The sequence below is a fragment of the Malaclemys terrapin genome, chromosome 4 (assembly GCF_027887155.1).
Source record: "Malaclemys terrapin pileata isolate rMalTer1 chromosome 4, rMalTer1.hap1, whole genome shotgun sequence".
Lineage (NCBI taxonomy): Eukaryota > Metazoa > Chordata > Testudines > Emydidae > Malaclemys > Malaclemys terrapin.
The window spans coordinates 31,809,934-31,830,662 of record NC_071508.1 but is presented as its reverse complement, the minus strand read 5'-3'; the positions used below and the strand labels follow the sequence as shown (position 1 = coordinate 31,830,662).

The window sequence follows — 20,729 nt, the reverse complement described above, 5'->3', positions numbered from 1 at the left end:
CCCCATACCCTCTGCATCGGCGATCCCACTATACTTCCTCCCCCCATATTCAGCATCCCCTACACCCCAGAGTGAGACCCTGCCATGCTCTCCTCCTCCCCCTACCCAGGACCCCCATTTATCCCCCTCAATTTTAGAGGGGATCAAACTGAGGGAGGAGTCTGGTCCTGGCCTTGTCCCCTTGTGAGCATCTGCCAATAAGCTAGCCCTATGTGTCCGCCATATCCCCCTAAACTGTTCACAGGGAGAGAGGGAGGGGGTCCCTGCTGACCCATTCACCCTGGGGGTGCTCAGCCTGCCTAGGTAAAGGGCAGTGGGATGGGGAGGTGGGAGGATTATCCCAGCCCCAATTCACTGGCCTACATGAGTCCCTCTCCCCTCCTATCCCGAGGGGATTGCTTGGGTCCGATCCCTGCCTTGAGATAGGGCAGGATGGGCATGACCTCCCCCCCCATCCCTCCTGTGTGCACCCACCTCCTCCCCCCATGTTCCCATCCCAGCTGTGTGCCAACATGTCCCCCATTCTCTCCCCCATGTCCCCATCCCTGAAGTGTGCACCCCCATGTTCCCCATCCCTTCCTCCTGTGCTCCTATCCCTGTTGTGCCCCTCCACATCCCCCCCATTGGTGCTGTGTGCCCCTGTGAGCCCCCATCCTTTCCCCACATGTCCCCATCCCTGATGTGTGCACACCCCACGTCCACCATCCCTTCCACCCATGCTCCCATCCCTGCTGTGTGTGCCCTCCACATCCCCCTATGCCTTGCTCCCATCACTGCAGTGTGTGCACCCCCACGTCCCCCATCCCTGCTGTGTGCACCACCTATGTCCGCCCATCCCTTCCCCCCGTGCTACTATCCCTGCTGTGTGTACCTCCCACATACCGCCCCATTGCTGCTGTGTGAGCTCCCGTGTCCCCCATCCCTTCCCCCTTGTGCTCCCGTTCCTGCTGTGCGCACCCCCATATCCCGCATCCACTCCCTTCCCAAAGGTGCTCCCATCCCTGCTATGTTTGCCCCCGTGTTCCCATTTCTGCTGTATGCGTCTCCCATCCCTTTCCCCTGTGCTCCCATCGGTCCTGTGTGCCCCCATCCCTTCCCCTGTGTCACCATCCCTGCTGTGTGCGCCCCCTCAGGTCCCCCCACCCGTGTTGTGGTCTGGTGTTATTCCACCCCGGTCATCCCTACCCCGTGCTCCGCAGCTCCGCCATTTCCCCCACTCACTCTCTGCATCCTCCAAGCTGTGCTTGCCCTTTTAAGATGAAGCGAAAGCAGCGCTCCCATTGGCTGCCGGCCCCGAAGGCGGGGCCCCTTCATTGTGGCGGGGCGCGGGGCGGAGCCCCAGGACCCCCACAGGGCTCTCGGCCTCAGTTGGTGGGTCTTGGCGCCGATCGCAGCCGACCCCGGTATCGTCCCGTCCCTGTGACCGTCTCCCCCTCCCCAGAGCTGGGAGAGCAGGAAGGGGAACCCTCAGCCCCTCCCTGCGGACGGAGGGGGAAGGGCTGTGGTTTGAGGTTGGCAGCTAGGACTCCTGGGTTCTATCCTGGTGGATAGGAGCGGGGTCTAGGGGTTACAGGGCAGCCAGGACTCCCGGGCTCTATCCTGACCCTGGGAGGGGAGCAGGGTCTAGGGGTTAGAGCAGTGTATGAGCTGAGGGGTGAAAACATTATCTAGGGGTAAGTTTCAGAGTAACAGCCGTGTTAGTCTGTATCCACAAAAAGAAGAACAGGAGTACTTGTGGCATCTTAGAGACTAACAAATTTATTAGAGCATAAGCTTTCGTGGACTACAGCCCACTTCTTCGGATGCATATGCATCCGAAGAAGTGGGCTGTAGTCCACGAAAGCTTATGCTCTAATAAATTTGTTAGTCTCTAAGGTGCCACAAGTACTCCTGTTCTTCTTTTTATCTAGGGGTAATTAAGTGTAATGATTTTGCCACCTTGGGGTATCTCCCTCAGGCTCTTCTTGGGAGCTGTCCCAGGGGCTCAGACCTTTCCCCACTGACCAACTTTCCTGCTCCCCCCCTGCAGCTAGGAGCCATGGGCAGAAAGCGGCTTATCACCGACTCCTTCCAGGTGGTGAAGAGGCAGCGGCAGGACCCTGACACCAAGAAGGGGAGCTTACAGCCAGGTGAATGCCTTACCCATGGAGGGGCAGGGCCCCAGAAGATGGGCTCAAACCCAAGCCTGGCACAGCGGGGGCCCTGGATGGCACAGCCAGATCTTGGGATGCGGGTAGAGCAGGAATTGGGGGTGGCATGGGAGTGGGTGTGGAGCCATCTCAGAAGCTGGGAGATGCAGAGGGGGCAGAACTAGGGTTGCCAACTGTCTACTCACACAAAACCAAACACCCTTGCCACACCCTTCTTCCAAGGCTCTGCCCCAGCCCCCCGCTCACTCCATCTCCCCCTCTCCCCATTCTCCCTCCTTCACTTTCACCAGGCTAGCTCGGGGGTGAGGGTTCCGGCTGGAGGTGCGGGCTCCAGGGTGGGGCCAGAAATGGGTTGAGGGTGTGGGAGGGGGCTCCAGGCTGAGGCAGTGGGTTGGGGTGCAAGAGGGGGTTAGGGCACTGGGGTGGGGCCAGGGATGAAGGATTTGGGGTGCAGGAGAGGGCTCTGGGCTGGAGCCAAGAGGTTCAGAGTATGGGAGGAGGCTCCAGGCTGGGGCAGGAAGTTGGGGTGCAGGGGGGTGAGGGCTCTGACTGGGGGTGTAGGCTCTGATGTGGGGATGAGGGATTTGGGGTACAGGAAGGGGCTCTGGGCTGGAGGTTCAGAGTGCATGGGGGGCTCTAGACTGGGGCAGAGGGTAGGGCGTGGGGGGGGTGAGGGCTGGGGATGTGGGCTTTGGGATGGGGATGAGGGATTTGGGATGCAGGAGGATGCTCTGGGCTGGGACCGAGGGGTTCAGAGGGTGGGAAGGGGATCAGGGCTGGGGTAGGGGGTTGGGGTCTGGGGGGTGGGATCAGGGGTGCAGGCTCTGGGCAGTGCTTACCTCAAGCCAATGGGAGCTGCGGAGGTGGCTCTTGGCATGGGGGCAGTGTGCAGGGGGGCCCCCTGGCTGCCCCAGGCTATGCATAGAAGCCGGAGTGGGAACATGCCACTGCTTCCAGGAGCCACACGGCGCAGAGGATAGCGGAGAGCCTGCCAGCCCTGCTGCGCAGCACTGCCAACTGGACAGATACCGGCCAGGTCAGTGGTGCTGACTGGAGCCGCCAGGATCCCTTTTCGACTGGGAGTTCCAGTCGAAAACAGGACACCTGGTTTCCTAGGCAGAACCGCTTCAATAGCTGTAGGGTATGTGGGGCAGAGCTGTTTAGAGATGTGCAAGGGAATGGAGCTGTCAGGGGCTGGAGGAGTGCAGGAGCAGAGCTGTTACAGGGGTGGGGGATGAAGGGGCAGAATTGTCTCAGGGGTTGGGGACATGAGTACACTCTGTTCTGCTCCTGTGCTGCTCACTATCCGTCCCCTCCCCCTCCCCCTTCCTTTCCCTCCCCCAAGTGGTCAAGCCAGGTGTGCAGACTGGAGCCTGACTAAGGGTACGTCTTCACTTACCGGAGGGTCCGGCGGCAGGAAATCGATGTTCTGGGATCGATTTATCGCGTCTGGTTAAGACGCGATAAATCGATCCCGGATCGATCCCGGAAGTGCTCGCCGTCGACGCTGGTACTGCAGCTCGCTGAGAGGAGTACGCAGCATCGACGGGGGAGCCTTCCTGCCGCATCTGGACCCGCGGTAACTTCGGACTAAGGTACTTCGAATTCAGCTACGTTATTAACGTAGCTGAATTTGCGTACCTTAGTCCGAAGTGGGGGCTTAGTGGGGACCAGGCCTCAGCCTCGAGCTTTGGGCAGCTCGGTGGCTCAGACCGAGTGGGCTGCGCTCTCAGAGCTGGGGCTGGGTTCAGTCCTGGGGGCGACATTGGCCCTGCAACATACCCCACCCTCCGGGTTAGGGGAGAGCCAGGGGTCAGGGCCGTTGGGGCGGGGGAGATAGACAGATCTGGAGCCATGGACAGACCCATAATAACCATTGTCACTCGATCTGCCCCTGGCCATTGGGAGCTGGGCCAGTCGCTATTACTGGCCTGTGTTCTCAAGCCGTGCCCCCTCCAGGTCAGCCCTGGGGGGAACAACTGAGCCCGGGGGTTCCCGGTTTGCACTGGGTTGCGGGGGGGCTGCTGGGGGGCCTGGGCCTATTTCCACAGCAATGCTGATCAGTCTGTTCCCATCTGCTGCTCAGAGGTGGTGCCGGTCCCAGATGATGCCCCCCCAGGCGGCTCCCTGCACCCGGCCCCGTTGGAGATGCTCAAACAGTTCGACCTCAGCTGGGAGTATGGACCCTGCACTGGTGAGAGCCCTGCCCCCTCCATCCTGAAGTGAGAGCCCCACCCTTCCCCCCACCGGTGAGAGCCCCCCACTGATGAGAGCTCCCTGTGCCCCACAGGTGAGAACCATGCCCCCTTCTCCCCCCACATCAGTGACAGCCCCACCCCTTCTGTCCTGAACTGGTGAGAGCCCCACCCCTTCCATCCTGAACCGATTTGTGCTCCTACCCTTTCCCCTCCCCCCACTGGTGATAGCCCCGCTTCCTTCCCTCTCCCGCCCCCCCACTCGTGAGAGCTCCGCCCCCTATCCCTGCACTGAGAGAGCTCCAGGTGGCTCCTGCTGAGGGGTTGCCAGACCAGCTCATCTCTTGGCCCCTTTGGGGGCAGCATGGGGTGGGGGGGGAAGCCCCTGGATCATCCTAGTCACACTGCTCCCTTCCCCATTCCCAGGTGGCCAATGGGGCCATACACTGGGGGATGCGGTGATGGGAGCCTGGCCAGTGGGACATGAATGCCATGCCACCTGGTCCACTGCTGCTAAACAGCACTGAAGGCCTGAACTCTGGGGTAGGGCTGGATAGGAGCTGGTGTCCCTTAGAGGGAAAAGGCCCAGTGTTCTATTCTCTGCCCTCCTGAGCCAACCAGCCCCCCTGGCCTGATCAGAGCCAGCACCCCCCCTATAGGGGAAGGACCCACATCCCTTCTGTCACAGATCTGCAGAGTGGGCACTACATCCCAACTTTGAAACAGTCTCTTGGAGGACCCCTGTCAATGTGCCTGACCCTCAGGGGGTCCCACGTTTCCTCAAGGACCTGCCATATAGCCTTAGCATCTGAGACACTGGGCTCCTGCTTTGCATCATGAGCTCTGCCCAGCGAGTCCAACTGAGCCAGATGCCTGGTCAGAGACTGTCCCACTCTCCAGGGCTCCAGGCATCCCAGCCAGTGACACTAGGCAGCTTTTCCAACCAGAGCAGGGTTTGTTAGCCTGCAGGCACATGGCTTGGGGAGTTCTCAGGGCAGTGTAGAGAAGCAAAGGTCACAGAAGTCAGCGCCCAGTCAAGCTGGGGTGGATTCCCGTTTGGCTCTGGCTCCCCAAAGCCTGGCTCTTAGCCCAGCTGCCTGGCCCGTCGGTCTGATACCAGAGCTGTGCTGAGTTCCTGGGCTACACCTGCCAAGAAGCAGGTGTCAGGTGCTAAGTCCTTGGGGTGCCCGTTGTCTTTCCAGACCCTTCATGGACATGGGCCAGGCCTTTGATGGCAGCACCCAAACACCACGTTTCCTCGTTGGTTCACTTGTCTGGGGATCCCGGGGGGAAGGAGAGGAGTTACAGCTTCCCCCCCACCCATGATCCCCATTTTCTCAGGGCTGGCTCCCTGATCAAAACCTGGGGGGGGGGGGGGGGGGGGGCGCAGCACTCCCATCCATCCTGCCCAGGGCTGAGCCTGTTCTGCCATTTTTAAATGAAGCTCTTTAGGGAAGGATCTGTGCAGTACCTGGCACAATGGGGAACCCTGATCTTGGTCGTCATCTGTGCAGTGCTGGCACAATGGGGGTGCACCTAGGCCTTCAGTGGCCACACGCTCCTGCCACCCTCACTCCACATTAACCTTTCACTCTTGCTGGCAGGGATCACCCGGCTGCAGCGCTGGGAGCGGGCCAAGTCCCTGGGGCTGAGCCCCCCTCTCACGGTGCGGGAGACACTGCTGGAGCGTGAGGGAGACCCCAGCTTCATGCACTGGTTGGTTGGGGCCCAGCACCTTGTGTGTGTGTGTGTGTTGCTTTCCCAGCTGCTGCCTAGCAGCGTCATCACCCTGGGATAGTAAATCTCCCTGAAACGAGCCCTGCTGCATGTGCGTGGGGGGGAGAAGAGGAATGTGATCAGTCTCCTGGGTGTATCAGCTGAAACTCAGCCCCCACCCCCTTTGCTCCCAGCAGCCTGGCTTGGAAGGAGCTTTGTGCATAGATCTGAGGGACAAGGGGGTTCCACAAATGATCATTGCAGATTTAGGGCATCTCCACACCCCTTTGCAGGCTCAGGCTTCAGGATCTGCTCCCCCGCAACTCCCAGTGGAGAAATGAACCCTCTTCCCTTGCAGTTGTGAAGCAATGCTCCCCCTGCAGTGACACCTGCCAGAGTTTGCAGAGAGCCTAGACCCACAGCTCCCACATAGGAGAGCTGCCCCAGCATGTCAGTGGGGCATTAATCCTGAAACCTATTGAGGGTGATTCAAAGGTCAGTACAGTTGGTGCCTGCGCTGACTGTGAGGAGAGAGCGCCCCCTACTGAGCCTCTCACCCTGCAGCACAGCACTCCCTAGTGCTGCACTGGAGCGTTGGGGCCAGCAGCGACTACGGGGGGAGAGTGCCACCAGCTGCACCATGCAGCCCTTGGGGTTTCCAGTCCTGCCTTGGGGCTCAGAGCCTTTGGCTCTGAGGGCTGGGCAAAGAGAAGGAAGAAATGAAGGGATTTGAGGGGGGAACAAGAGATCTGAGCTCCCTCCCTTCTGCTGCAGGCTGGCCATCCCTGAAAGTCAATAGTCGTGGGACCCAGCCGTGTCATTTCCCTAAATGAACCGTAAAATTGTGTCTCCTGCAGACCTGCCACAGCGGTGCTGCAGGGAACCAGCTGCATTCCAGGCCTTCCAGCCCTGGCTGGGCCCCGTGGGGAGGGGGTGAGGGACAGGATACAGAGCCAGGGACCCTGGGAAGTAACCGTATTCTCTCTGCCTTCTTCTGCAGCCTCTGGCATGACTACCCACTCTGAGATGAGGCATGGCTGGCCCCGCCATACAGCAAGGAAGGGAGAATCATGCTGCCGCCCGGACCCAGCATTTACTCTGGTTCCTGATTGGAAAATAGCTCTGTGCTTGTATTAAGAAGGGGGGGGGGTGTTCCCCTGGCAATTGGGGTATGGAGTGCCCAGGGCCCACATTGGATGGGCAAGCTCAAGTCCTGGCAACCCTAGACCAAGCTGTGCTCTGTCCCATCAGCTGCTGAGGTCCATATCCCAGATTAAAGGGCCTGTTTGAGAACTTCTGAGGCTTGGTGAATTCTAGACCCTGGGGCAAGGCAGGTGCAGGAGGGTCAAGTGCCAAAGCATGAGTGGGCCGCGTCTCTTCTGAAAAGCCTAGGTGCCATGGGGAAACAGCTCTCCGACTTCAGTGCAGACACAGTCCTTCTAGAGATGGGTGGGACAAGCAGCCACCTTTGGGGCCCTCATGCCCTCTAGTTAGCTTTGCTCCAAAACACTGAAGCTTGCAGCTGGTCTGGACCCTTATGTCCAGCTAGCCTTCCGCTCTAGAACCCCCTAGTATCCAACTAGTGCTGCCGTGTTGGAACCATGGTGTCTCCTAATGTTCACTCACCTTGTGTTGTCCAGATAGCACAGGTAGTCTAGAACCATGGCATGGCATGCATTCTAGAAGCCAATTGCAGCCAGCTAGGGCATATGCAATTTAGACCCACAGAGCGATGGTGTGACCAAATATGGCATGTGGTCTAGAACCATTCAGCTATGCCATCTGCTCTGTAACACCATCTTGCTAATGCACATATTCTAAATTCATTTGGCACCTGGCTCACCTGCATGCAGAAGCAGATTTTTCTCTATGCAAGGCACCAGCTCCAGAACATCAGTGCACCTGTCTGGTCTAGAACATTTTCCTGTGTGGGTCAGCTCCAGCACACACCTGTTCAGCTCTAGTGCCTGTGAGTCTAGAATCACACTGTGGTGTCTTGTCTTGTGAGAGCCTTTGCGGGCCCTGAGCACAACAAGTCATGGCCTGGGGCGTCTGGCCCTGTAGGAGTGACAGCACACCCAGCAGCTACAGGTGTAATTGTGTGACTTCTCCACACACAGGGGCAAGTGAACCTCAGCCTCAGTGCATGAACGCCTGCCCCAATCACAGGTCAGCAGGAACCCCCAGGGAAGACGTGCTCATGGGCCCAGGCTACTCAGTCTGGAGCTGCCCAAACCTCAGTGCAAAAAGAGCACTGTCATCCAATGATGCAGAGTGGGCCTGCGGGGGGGCTTCTCCCTTGGCTCTGGCCCCAGGGTGGGGGACTGGCTGGCTCTGGGGAATGGGAGACAGTCTTTCTCTGCTAGGGGCCCAGATTGTGCATGGAGGGCCCCCTGTGTCAGCCCTGGTCAGGCCTGGGGGATGGCTGCTGGCTCTTGGCTTTGCTCAGTGCAGCTCCATGGGCTGAGCTGGGCTGAAGCTAGAGCAGGCTGGCCTGTTTGGGGTTAAACATTCATCATGTACCCTCTCTCCCAACCTCTGCCCTCTCCGCCATGGGGAAACAGAACCACCAAGCAGGGAGGGGGCTGCCTCCCCAGGCCTGCCAGTCCCCTAGGCACTGCCATCAAGCGAGCACCATGCGGTGAGCCTGTAGTGGGGTGGGTGAGGGAGGAAGGAGCTTCAGAGCTGGTGAGGGGGAAGGGGAGTAGATAGGACCCAGCCACCCCAGTGTGGGGTAGGGGGGCTCAGTCAGTGCAGGGGCAAGGAAACCCTGGAGGCCAACCGCAGCAGCGAGCTGTCTCCCTAGTGCCTAGGAGTCAAAGCTGGGTGGCTGCTGGCCACGGGCCCATGTGGGTGGCCAGCAGCTGCAGCACCTCAGTTGGGCGAAATCTCTGACCAGAGTGGTTATGTCATCAAAGGGCAGGGGCAACCCCAGACAGATATGCCAGGAAACCAGAGCAACCCAGTCACCAGCCACATCCTGCTCCCTGCAGCGCCCTCTGCTGGGACAGGTGTAGCCGGGAGCTCCCCCCACAGCCAGTGCTCCTGCCCCACTCCCTGCAGCGCCCCCTGCTGGGAGCCACATTCCCATGAGGCAGGGCAGCTCAAACAATCAAGCACTGAGATTAGTTCATTGTGTGCCTCCACCTGGGGCTAACAGTTCGCAAGGGGGCAGCGATGGGGCTTTACTCTGGCTGGTGACTCTGTAGCTGCTTGGGGGCCCAGGAGCAGGGTTGAGACACTGGGGGTGGGGAGAGCAGGTAGGATGCAATGGCTGGGCCCCCACCCCATAGGCATTGACAGTTCCTAGGGCAGAGACTGGCTGAGGCTAAGGGGAGAGCCCAGGTTAATCACTGACAGATCCCTGGCTGGCCCACTGCCTTAGCGGCATTTTAGTGTCTTCTGGTGGGCAAGCAGGGAGGGCAGGTATCTCTGGATGCTCCCTGCCCTCCATTTCCCCCTGCAAGAAGAGATCTGAGGCACTGGCCAGTCCCACATGCTGGGGGTTTAATACAGCTCCTGCTGTCACTGTCCAAACAGAGCCACGACCTGCCAGCGTCCCCCTGCCCCCATGGGGGGATGCTAAAGGGGACCCTCTACTCATCATCCAGCTCCCCTTCACTAGAGGTGTATAGGGGAATCCCCAGCTCTGAGAGATGCCCCCCCAATTCCACCTTCTCTGTGGATCAATCAGCCTCCCCCTGCTAGGGCTATTACAGAGGCCCCGCTGTAGCCCCTGCATGTCCGTCCAGATGCATCTGGGCCCATGGTGGGGTGGGGCGCCACCCAGGAGTCGAAGATGTCTGCGTCCCTCCCATCCTCTCTTCTCCGCAAGTGGGCAGCGTCGGGACGTCCTCGTGCAGCACAGTGGGGCCCCCTAGCTGTGGCCCTTGCTGTGCGGGGGGCGGCAGACAGCCTGCAGGGCCTGCTCGGGGAGGCGTGAGGGCTGGGTCAGGATGGCTGTGAGCTTGCTGAGCTGCAGGAGGGAGCTGGAGATAGCTGCGGGGGAGGGAGAAACTAGCACCAGCTCCAGATGGAAGCTGCCCGCCCACATCCTTACCCCAAGCCTATCAGCTGGAAGAGCCCTGAGCTGGGTTTGGCAGGATGGGTAGAGGAGGTGGCTCAGAAAGCCCTGCCCAGTGATCAGATTGTGGGGGAATGCCTGGGGGTGACACTGAATCCAGGGCAGGCACATTCCAAAGCAACCAGTGATTCTGGAGCCAACCTGATTTGGGGTTTGGAGCCCAACTGTAGGGGTCTGATTCAAAAAGACTTAGGCTAGGGGAGTGGTGCCTAATGGGTAGAGTGGGGAGGGACGCTGGGAGCCAGGACTCCTGGGTTTTAGTCCCAGCTCTGGAAGGGGAGTGGAGTCTAATGGTTAGACCGGGGGTGTCTAGGAGCCAGGACTCCTGGGTTCTATCCCCATCTCCACCACTGATTGGTTCTGACATGGGTTACTACATCCACTCTGTGTGCCCTGTGAATAAGGACACCCCTGTCAGGCAGGCAGGATGAATGAGTGCCCATCTCTGGGAGCTCAGGGGGCCCTACCTCAGGAAACGGGATTTTCCTGGAGGCCGAGGGGATCACAAGCGCCTTAAGAGGCTGGAATCCCTCTTCCCCGGAGTGGGGCCCTTCCCCCCAGCTGCTGGGAGTATGGGGATGTTTGGGCCTGGTGCGTGGGACGTACCGGGGCGCAGCATGGGCAGGGCGCAGTGCTGCTCCAGCCAGCCCAGCACCGACTGGCAGAACTCCTTGGCACTGCGGGTGCTCACCGCTCCCCTGTAGCTCTCAAACAGCGGCTTGATGAGCACGCTGAACTGTGGGCAGAGGGGGGTTAAGGAGAATCTGCCTCCTGCCTGCCCCCTGCCTCGGAGCTAAGGAGACCAGGAAGGGCCGACTTAGCCCCCACCACCACCTGCAGGGCCAGCTGCTCCGTCCTGCCCTCCCTAACCCAGGAGGGGCCACCCCAATGCTGCAGGGATTGCCATTGCCCCCAGAGCCCCTTGTCCTGCCCTGCCCCATCCCGAGAGACCCTTCCACTCTGCCCTTGGAAGAGCCATCCCCGACCCCTCTCAGCCAGGGCCCTGCGGTGTCCCTGCCCCCCAGGATGCCCTGAACACAATCATGCCAGCGGATACGAGCCAGAAGCGCCAGTTCTGCAGGGTGCGCTGGCGCACATAGTCGTCATACAGCTGGGCTGTGTGATCTAAGTGTGGAGGAATCACCGGGGCCCCACTGGGGGGCAGCTGGCGCTGGAACTCCCTGGGATGAGAGGGGGCAGAAGGTAAAACCAGTTCAGGGCTCAGCCCTGCCCCTTCCCTACACTCACCCAATGGCAGCGCTCAGCCACTCGAGCTCACCCCGCAGGCCCCACCCCATCCCTGCACTCACCCAATGGCAGCACTCAAGACACTTGATCTCACCCTGCAGGCTCCACCCCCTCTCTGCACTCACCCAATGGCACTGTTCAGCCCCTCGATCTCACCCTACAGACCCTGCCCCTTCCCTGCATTCACTCAATGGCAGAGTTCAGCACCTCAATCTCATCCACAGGCATCGCCTGCTCCCTGCACTTACCCAATGGCAGTACTCAGCTCTTCGATCACACCCCATAGGCCCCACCCCCTTCCTGCAGTCACCCAATGGCAACAATGAGGTCCCACCCTCATCTCGCACTCACCCAATGGCAGCACTCAGCTCCTCAATCTCGCCCCGCAGGCGCCGGGCCGTCTCCTGTACCTGCCGGCACTCCTGCTGCAGCCGCCCCACGTACACCACACTTCTCTGCAGCAGCGTGGCCTTGCTGAGCTGGGGAAGACGGGCCGAGCATAAGACACAGCAGCCGGCCGGGCAAAGAGGGAGAAGGGGTGGGGCAGACGAGGGACTGGGATGGGCAGAGAGGGGGGACATACGAAGAGCAGGGATGGGCACAGAGGGTACGGGGAGGAAGGGACGAGGACCCGGGACGAGCAGAGGAGGAGACGGAGAGGGAGGGATGAGGACCAGGGATAGGCAGAGAGAGAGATGGGCGGGGGAGACAAAGGTGAGGGACCGACAGAGAGACAGGGATGGAAGAGGGACTGAGCCAGCACAGCGAAGTGGGACCAGGTGTTCCAGCACCCACTGCTGGGGAGAACGGGGCCAGGCAGTGGAGGGAAGGGGGAACTGGAGGGCTGGACAGCAGGCATGGCCAGGGGCGCCACGTGGCATGTACCTTGACGCTGGGCTGGGCCAAGCCCGGCAGCACGAGGCTGGCGAGGGTGTCGAAGGCGCAGCTGATGTTCATGCGCCGGGCGTGGTCAGCAGAGGTAAAGCCGGCTCTTTGGCTGCCCTGTAGGATCCAATCAAAACCAGGCTGTGAGCCCCGCCCCAGGGATCAGGACTGACTCCTCTCCAACAGCGCAGAGCCAGGAGCTAACACAAGGGCTAGTCATGCCCATCCAGCTCACGCACGGCACCCGCTGCAGCACAGCACCCCCCGGCTGGGGCACTGGGCTCAGCACTGAGAATGAGGGGAGAGTGCCCCCCTACCAAGCTCCCCCGCCCCCACTTCAGGCAGCACAGCACCCCCTAGTGTCGCACTGGCGTCAACACTGACAGTGAGGGACAGCACCCTCCACTGAGCCCTCAACCGCTCCCTGCAGCACCTGGGCTTTCCCTGGGAAGTCTCCCTGCTGCCCCACTCAGCAGGGAGCGGCCCGGGTGTGGGCGGGTTGGCAGGGGTCCATGTTACCTTGGTGCTGGGGCGGCTGCAGGGCTGGTGGGAAGCATGGGGTCCCCTGCGCTCAGCTCTATCTTCAGACTTGGCATCTGGGGGAATCCAAAGGAAACAGGGAAACATCTGGGTCGCTCATGTGGGCAAGATCCCAATGCTGCTCCCCAGGGCCCAGTAAGGCATGGTGAGTGAGCCATCCCACCCCAGCACTTCTGGGCGCACAGGCTGGTAAGGGAACCTGTCAGACCCTGCCCAGGTGGGTTCAGCTCCCAGCCCACTTCTAGGAGCAGAGGTCTGTTCATGTGAAGGATAGAGGGCTCCAGGCCCCACACTCCCAGGATCCATCCCCAGCACCAGATCAGTGATGCCGTGAACCCTCCCCAGCTCCACCCTCGCCATGGGGAGGAACCTAAAACTGTAGCCTCCCAATGTCCTCCCCAGAATGGCACATTTCAGATCAGCCCCAGGCAGCGCCAGCCTGGGGCTAAACCAGCCTCTGACCCACAGACCTGGCTGTCCTGGGTGTGATCACCGCTTGGTGCCATCCCCGAATCTGGGCAGCCAGGCCCCCAACCAGCAGGCAATGCAGGGTGAGCCACACCCTAGTCACCCCATTCCCCTGAGCCAACCCCCTCCACACACATACAGGTGCCCCAGCTAGCCCCCACCCTGCCACCCCCCCCAGATCCTCCAGCCAGCCCCCCACTTTGCTATCCCCCCAGATCCCCCAGCCAACCCCATCTTGCCATCATCCGAGATCCCCCAGCCAACCCCCATCTTGCCTTCCCCTCAGATCCCCCCAGCTAGCCCCCCACCTTGCTATCCCCCCAGATCCCACAGCCAGCCCTAACCTTGCCATCACTTCAGATCTTCCAGCCAGCCTCCACCCAGGGAGAGGATGTTGGACGAGGGGGTGCTCTGCGACTGTGGGGCCTATTTCCGTACCTCCCTGTTCTCACATCTCCGGCCAGAGTTCCACTGGGCAGCGTCCGCTGGCTCCCTTGACACCTTTGAGGAGCAGTGGGCGCTGTCCGGGGTTCTCTGCTCGGTGTCCCCATCCGGAACCCTGATTTTGAACCTTTGACTGTCACTCCACTCCCTGTTCTTTCATTAGTTGTCCCCAGAGATTAGTTGGTTCCTGGATCCAGTGGTCCCTCCCGCTAGGCTGGGGGAGGGGCCTTTAGAAGTTGTTTCCAATAAGGCCTCCACCTTTCCATCCCCTCAGCTCCCCCAGCCAGCCCCCACCTTGCCATTCTCCCAGGTCCCCCCAGCCAGCCCCCCAGCTTGCCATCCCCTCAGGTCCCACCAGCCAGCCTGCCAACCTTGCCATCCCCACAGATCCCGCAGTCAGCCCCCACCTTCCTGTCCCCTCAGATTCTCCAGCCAGCCCCCAAATTGCCATCATCCCAGGTCCCCCCAGCCATCCCCACACCCTGCCATCACCCCTGATCTCCCAGCCAGCCCCCTACCCTGCCATCCTTCCAGGTCCCCCCAGCCAGCCCCTGACCTTGTCATCCCCCCAGTCCCACCAAGCTGTCCCCCTTTACACTTCCCCAGTCCCCCCAGCCAGCCCCCCACCTTGCCATCCGCTCAACACGCCCCTCTCTCCAGCCACCTATGAACCCACCAAGTTCCCACTCCCCAAACGCTTCTTATGAGCCAACCACCTTCCTGCCCCCCCCAGCCTGATGCTCTCCCCAGCCCCATCACCCATCTCCCCTGTCCCGTCACCCCCAAGAGCCAAGCGTCACCCACAGCGAGAGCCCATGTGATGAGAGGCCTGACAGCAGCACCCCCCATCTTACCAGTGCTGGAGGAGGCAGTGACAGAGCGAGGGTCGATGGGCTTCTCCAACAGCAGGATACCTGCAGGGAGCTCTAGGGGGGTGCAGACCTAGAGGGAGAGACGAGGGAGTCAGCAGGGGAGGACAGAAATCCGCCCCAGTCACAAGCAGGGCACCCTAAACCCAGCAGCGTTAGCCGAGTGATTCCCGGGTGGATTTAAATTGTATAGCTCATCAGCAGGGGGTGCTGTGACATCAGGGAGGGGGAGAGCTAATAGATGCCCAGCCCCGCCCTCTCCAGCAGGGGGTGCTATGACACCAGGGAGGGGAAGGAGCCTGCACTGCCCAGCCCCGCCCTCAACCAGCAGGGGGTACCAGGGAGGGGGAGGAGCCTGCACTGCCCAGCTCCACCCTCCCGAGCAGGGGGCACTGTGACACCAGGGAGGGAGAGGAGCCTGAACTGCCCAGCACCACCCTCTGCAGCAGGGGGCACTGTGACACCAGGGAGGAGCCTGCACTGCCCAGCCCCGCCCTCTCCAGCAAGGGGTGCTCTCACCTGAGAAGAGTCCCTGGCTGGAATGAGAGGCTGTGTTGATTGGCCTGGGGGGGAAAGAAAGCAGGTAGAGAAGGAGTGAGGCTTTCCCACAGAGGTCACAGCTCCTAGGTAGTCACCTAGAGCAGTGCCTCTCCAGCCCTGGGTCTTGGGATGGCCCACATCTGAGGAGGTGGGGGGAGAGGCTCCCCTGCACCATGGACACCCCCAATCGCTCCTCCCACCACCAACTCCATTGTTGTTCCCCCCCACCCCCAACAGCCCTCCCCTGCACCAGCAATACACTTTATGGTCAGCCCCCTGCCAACTCCCCCCAGTACCTAGTCCCCCACCCCGACAGCAACCCTCTATGCCCAGCCCCCCACGAGCAACTCCCCCCCCCCCACTGACCCCTCTGCCAGCAACACCCCCAGGCATGCCCAGTTCCCCTGCCCCACGCACCCATCACCACCTGCCTGCCCCTAAAAGCAATGCCTGTGCCCACTCTCCCCACCCCACACCCACTCCCCCTCGTCCCACCACAACAGCCTCTCCCCCCAGTGCCAGGCAGGCAGGCTGCGCTGCCCCCACAAGCACATACCTGCTACAACCAGGTGGGTAAGGAAGGCACTGGGGGCTGCCGGGGGGTGGTTGGAGGTGGGCGCTGGGGCAATGTGCTGTAGCTGCCGGGACCTTGCCCTGTTGGGCAGGGGGCCAGACACAGGCATGGCAAAGGTTCCCCCGGGGGAAGGAGGGTGCAGGGTGGGTGAAGGGGGTTTTTCAGCAGCCATGTGGGTGATGACGGAGAAGACAATGGTGGGTTGAGGGTGCTGCATGGGAGGGCCGGGCGGGGGTGGGCTGACCCGCAGTGGGGAGGTGGGGAAGAGCGGCAGGAAGGTCTGGTGTCCATTCAGGGGTGTGAGGGGCTCCAGGTCCAGGGGGAAGGAAAGGGGGGTGAGGGAGCCCCTGTGGAGAGGCAGCTCCTTAGTGGTGGTGGTCACATCCGGGTCACAAGCGCTGGACAGAGAGCCCTGTGGGGCAGCAGCTGGTAGCAGCATGGAGGCCTGGGGGAGAGGGGGAGAGAAAATCAGCCTTGCCCTCCCCAGCAGGGAGAGGGGCCTGTACCACCTAGCCTTGCCCTCCCAGCAGGGGGCAGGACCAGCTCTGCCCAGCCTTGCCCTCCCAGCGGGAGGGGGGGGGGGGGGGCTGTGACACCAGGGAGGGGCCTGCACCACCCAGCCCTGCCTTCCCCAGGGGGTGGGTAGGGGCTGTGACACCAGGGAGGAGGTCATAGACCTTGCAGTGAAGGCGAAGCATGGGCTGCAATGTGGTGCCAGCTGATCTCTGCAGACAGAGGGCAGGGGCATTGCTGAGCAGTCAGAGGGCAGCTGCTACTTGCTACTCACCTGGGTCACAGGCTGGGGGCGACAGGCAGAAAAGAAATCTGTGAAGGGAAAGAGAGAAAGGCTGAAAGGAGGTGGAGAGATGAGGACAGGGGGAAGAGAAAGAAAGAAAATGCAAAGGACCTGGATAAATCAGAACAGAATAATCATAATAGGAATGATCACGATTACATCACAACACTTGGTACAAATGGCAGCTTCAGAGCTCAGACCTGGGGGACCCCAGAGCTGGGATTGCAGAGGGGCTGTGGGTCAGGATTGAGGGGCATCGGCAGAGCTGGAGGCTGGGGAGGATCCCAGGTCTCAGATCGCAAAGGGGGACTGCGGGTCAGGATTGAGGGGCACTGGCAGAACTAGGGGACGACGACTCAGGGCTAGGCTAGCAGCGGGCTGTGTGTCAGGATTATGGGGCACTGGCAGAACTATGGGGGGGAGCTCAGGTCTGGGCTAGCAGGGGACTGTGGGTCGGGATTGAGGGGCGCTGGCAGAGCTGTGTGGCTGAAGGGTATGCAGGATTCCCTGGTGCGCAGTGGCTGGGGCCATAGCAGCAGTGACTAGGGTGAAAGCTGTGGGTTGGTTTGGTGTGTGCATGGTAGTTCTGGGCATATGGGCAAACCCCTTGATGAAATGGTGGCCCACTGTTCCAATGACCTCATCTTGAAAATGGGGAGGTGGCCTGAAGACACTACATATCCCAGATGCACTGCTCCAATTTGACCTGAGACACTTCACTGGGTCCATGCTGGGACCCGTAGTCTTAGCCAGCTGCCCCTTGGCATCAGTGATGTTGGTAGTTGGGGCCTGGCCATCCAGCTAGCCTGGGCAGCATCTGGGCCAGCCCCACGCGCAGCAGCAGGACGAACAAACGTGGGGGCCCACTCTGTATCTTTCTTGGCAGCGGCTACATGAGCAACAGACAGGAGGAGTTTCAGGGAGTCAGAGGAGCTAGAGGTGACAGAGGAGGCACAGCTGAGCAGCTGGAGGCTGGGGCTGGCGGCCCCCAGGGGAGAGCTGGCCAGGCTGTCTGTTGGGTCCAAGCGAGGAGCGGGGAAGATAGACAGAGAGAGACTGAGATAAGGGTCCTTGGCGTACAGCCTCAGTTTCCTGCCAAGGCCCTGCAGCAGGAAGTTCTGTTTGTATGTCCCATGCTGCAGGGGCAGCTCTCTGTCCACAGTCACTTCACCACTTCCCTTTGATGGGCCCGTCAGACAATGCCAGGCCTGCAGGGCCAAACCCCATTCCACACACCCTGAGCTTGCCAATCCTCTGCCCTGGGGCTGGATTGGAGCCGGCGTCTCCTAGAGGGGAAAGGGCCCGTGTGTCCCATTCCCCATCCTTCTGAGCTAGCCCGTGCCCTGCCCTGGGGCTGGCTCAGACTCGGCACCCCCTAGAGGGGAGAGGCCCCATGCTAGGATAGCTGCCCTGGGGCACAGAGAGCAGGGGGCATCTTTTTCAGGGCAGTGAATAGTGTTTAAGCTTCCTCCGTAGGGGCCAGTCTGTAGAGAGCACAGTGCCCTGCCCCGCCATGGGCGGGGTTCAGGTGAGATACTGGGCAGCTCTCCCCACCGCGGTATCTCTGCCTGGCCTGTAGCGGGTGACTCAGCAAGCATCTGGCAGAGGCCTGGGTCTGTGAGGAAAAGCAGTCTCTGCAGCCGGCTGAGCTAGCAGTGGGTCGGCCACAGGCCATGCCATGAGCAGCACTCAGCTACACAATCTGCCCATGGGGATTTCCAATTCCCCCCAGCAACAGATTAACAGTGTGCCCCAGCATGGTGTGGAGAGGAGACCACTGGTCTGACCCAGGGCAGCAGGGGAGGGGACACCCCTGGCCTGACCCAGGGTGGTCAGGAGGGGACACCCCTGGCCTGATCCAGGGCGGTCGGGAGGGGACACCTGGCTGATTCCCTCTATTGCCAGGCAGCATGGTGTTTGGAAACCTCCCCACCGCCCCTGTGCGCCAGGATCGCCCACCTCACCCCAGATGGGATCCGTGCACCATGGCCACTGAAAGTTACCGTGAATGGGGTCCAGGGTGTCCATGAAATCCTCTCCGAAGTTAGGGTGCAGCTGGGTCAGGGTGGGCTGAATCATGTCCGCGTTGAATTGGTGAGCTGGACGACATGGTGATGGGAGTCAGACACAGCACCAGCCGCTCCCATCCCGCCCAAAGCAGAGCCCTGCCCCAAGCAGAGCCCTGCCCCACCCACCTCACTCCCCTCAGGTACCAGACTGCCAGGCAGGGAACGAGGATTCTAGGGGGGCCCATTCACACCCCTAGATAGAGAAGGGCAGAGATCCGTAGACAGGAATGCTTGGGGGATACAAGGGGGTCAGAGCTCAGGACCGCCCCCTTTTAGCACTTGGGGGGCAGGGGATGCAAACGAGAGAAGGGGAGAGATGGGGAAAAGGGGCTGAGACCTGAAGAGGGGAATGCCTATGGGGCATGGATAGGGGAATCCCCTGTGTTAGGGACTCTGACCAGTGCTCACCAAGACTGCGGGGGTTGGGCCCCCCATACGGGTTGCGGCTGTAGAAGATGGTGTCGGCCAGGTCAGAGATGAGGCTGTCCAGGGTGTCCAGGTCGAGCTCCATGGGGCAGCTGCCCTTGGCCTCACTGCTCAGTCCCTCGCCCTGGATGGCATGAGCCGCTTCCTGCCCAGGTGGGGAGGGGGACAGAGAGAGATAACTGGTGACCCAGATCCTGTGACAGACGGGACAATAATTGGCAGCACTCTGAACAAACCCTCCTGAGTTAAGGTGAAGTGTCTTGGGAGGTCGCTGTATATTAAAGCTGTGTCCGGATTACTGTGGAAGGATGTAACTCCTTTAAGGGGGAGACAGGACTAATGCAAACCCTGGGAAGTGGCACGTGCTTCAAAGTACTCTCTAAAGCAATGGGCTAGACTAGACTGATCTTTTAGTTAAGTGGGTTTCCTAGGAAATACTTGGGAAGGGGGGGATGCAAGTTAGTGGAGTTACCGTTTTGAAGCAGCGCCTTGGGGAGAAACCCATTGCCTGGCTGAGACCTATTCACACCCTCTTCAAAGCGGCTAAAGGAGGGACTCCCTAACTCCTGGGGGAGCTAGTTCTGAGTGACAGCTGCTATGAACTGGTGACCATAGAAATATCCCCGGGTGAGATTGGGAGGACTGATCACTGGCCTGAGCCCTTGCTGGAGTTGAGGTGATCTCTGGTAAGCTTATTACCAGTGTGTAGCTTGTGTTATTGTTTCCGTGTTTTCTCTGTAATGCTTTTACCTTAAGAATAAAAGTGCCTGCTCAGAAAAACCACGTGATCACTTGTAACTGCTAGCAATGTCATTGTTATTAGTCTCTGATGAGAATGCCCAGCACAGATGCTGGCCTGTTTAGACAATCTGCTTTGCTGTGGGATTTCACAGCACAGTCAGGGGACTGCGCAGCCTGAAAATGCCCCAGGCAGGGCGAGAAAGATGTGGGTCTCCACTCAAGAGAGGTGGTGTTTGAGAAGAGTGCAGCTGAGAGTGGGTGCCCTTGCAGGACCACAGAGGGGGAACAGAGGTGCAGATGCATCTTACGCAGGGGCTCTGGAGTGCCATTTAAAGTGGAAGGGGACAGCAGCATAGATTTGGCCCCCCTGCTACCTGCCCCTCCTCTTCCCTTCTCACATGCTCCCCCCCACCCCCCTGCTCCACCAGCCTGACCTCCCTGGCCTATGAACCTGTCCATCCACCACCTCCAAATCTGATTTTGATGCACCAGGTTGCAGTGCCACTCGTGGCTAGGCCACGGCCCAGGTGGTCCCCCACCTAGCTCCGCAGCCAATGCCATGTACCAAGACAGGGTCAGGAACTCTGGCTGTTGGGGGAGCTCCCAGCTACCTCAGTCCCAGCTTCTCCCAGCAGGGGGCACTGTAGGGAGTGGGGCAGGAGTGCTGGGAATGGGGGGAACTCTGGGCTACTCCAGTTCCAGCCTCTACCAGCAGGAGGTGCTGCAAGCTGTAGGGACAGAGCAAGGAATCTGTACCTGGGTGGATAAAGGCTCAGGTTTATCTTTCTTCTTCTGGACCTAAACATTAAACAAACAGGAGCTTTAAAACCAACACATGGTCCTTGCCCACCAGTCCAGGGCATCATGTCTTCTGGCGGCTGTTGCCCATTCACTCCTCATCCCCAGCAGGCTGGGATTTCACTGAGCCAGACTTTGCTTTCTCAATCACTGAGATAAATTTGGGTGATTTGAGAGGGAAGTGGG

General features: G+C 60.4%; 2 protein-coding genes across 5 annotated transcripts in view; one reads left to right on the top strand and one right to left on the bottom strand.

Moving 5' to 3' along the window:
* The first annotated feature begins 1,308 nt into the window (after positions 1–1,308).
* Positions 1,309–7,354, top strand: POLD4 (DNA polymerase delta 4, accessory subunit). Of its 4 annotated transcripts, none has more exons than XM_054027341.1 (5): positions 1,310–1,371; positions 2,030–2,129; positions 4,237–4,344; positions 5,950–6,061; positions 7,062–7,354. In XM_054027341.1, exons 2-5 carry the CDS (start codon positions 2,039–2,041, stop codon positions 7,084–7,086), a joined length of 336 nt encoding a protein of 111 aa, XP_053883316.1. In that variant the 5' UTR covers positions 1,310–1,371; positions 2,030–2,038; the 3' UTR covers positions 7,087–7,354. The 4 variants fall into 4 exon arrangements, with proteins under 4 accessions (XP_053883317.1, XP_053883316.1, XP_053883320.1 ...); XM_054027345.1 differs by having other exon boundaries at positions 1,314–1,403; XM_054027344.1 differs by having other exon boundaries at positions 1,332–1,511.
* A 2,488-nt stretch (positions 7,355–9,842) lies between these two features.
* LOC128837206 (MLX-interacting protein-like) overlaps positions 9,843–20,729 on the bottom strand; it is a 31,192-nt gene continuing 20,305 nt past the window's right edge. The window contains 13 exon segments of the mRNA XM_054028177.1: positions 9,843–10,060; positions 10,752–10,881; positions 11,203–11,326; positions 11,745–11,872; positions 12,279–12,395; positions 12,798–12,874; positions 14,585–14,672; positions 15,119–15,162; positions 15,696–16,158; positions 16,501–16,538; positions 18,513–18,608; positions 18,987–19,149; positions 20,502–20,543. Coding sequence (XP_053884152.1) covers positions 9,939–10,060; positions 10,752–10,881; positions 11,203–11,326; positions 11,745–11,872; positions 12,279–12,395; positions 12,798–12,874; positions 14,585–14,672; positions 15,119–15,162; positions 15,696–16,158; positions 16,501–16,538; positions 18,513–18,608; positions 18,987–19,149; positions 20,502–20,543 — 1,632 coding nt within the window. The 3' untranslated portion in view covers positions 9,843–9,938.

Coding starts and splice junctions, on each gene's coding strand:
- POLD4 (XM_054027342.1), top strand. CDS start 2,039: ATGGGCAGAAAGCGGCTTATCACCGACTCCTTCCAGGTGGTGAAGAGG. Junction 2,130..4,236: donor GAAGGGGAGCTTACAGCCAG/GTGAATGCCTTA, acceptor TCTGCTGCTCAG/AGGTGGTGCCGGTCCCAGAT. Junction 4,345..7,061: donor GGAGTATGGACCCTGCACTG/GTGAGAGCCCTG, acceptor CTTCTTCTGCAG/CCTCTGGCATGACTACCCAC.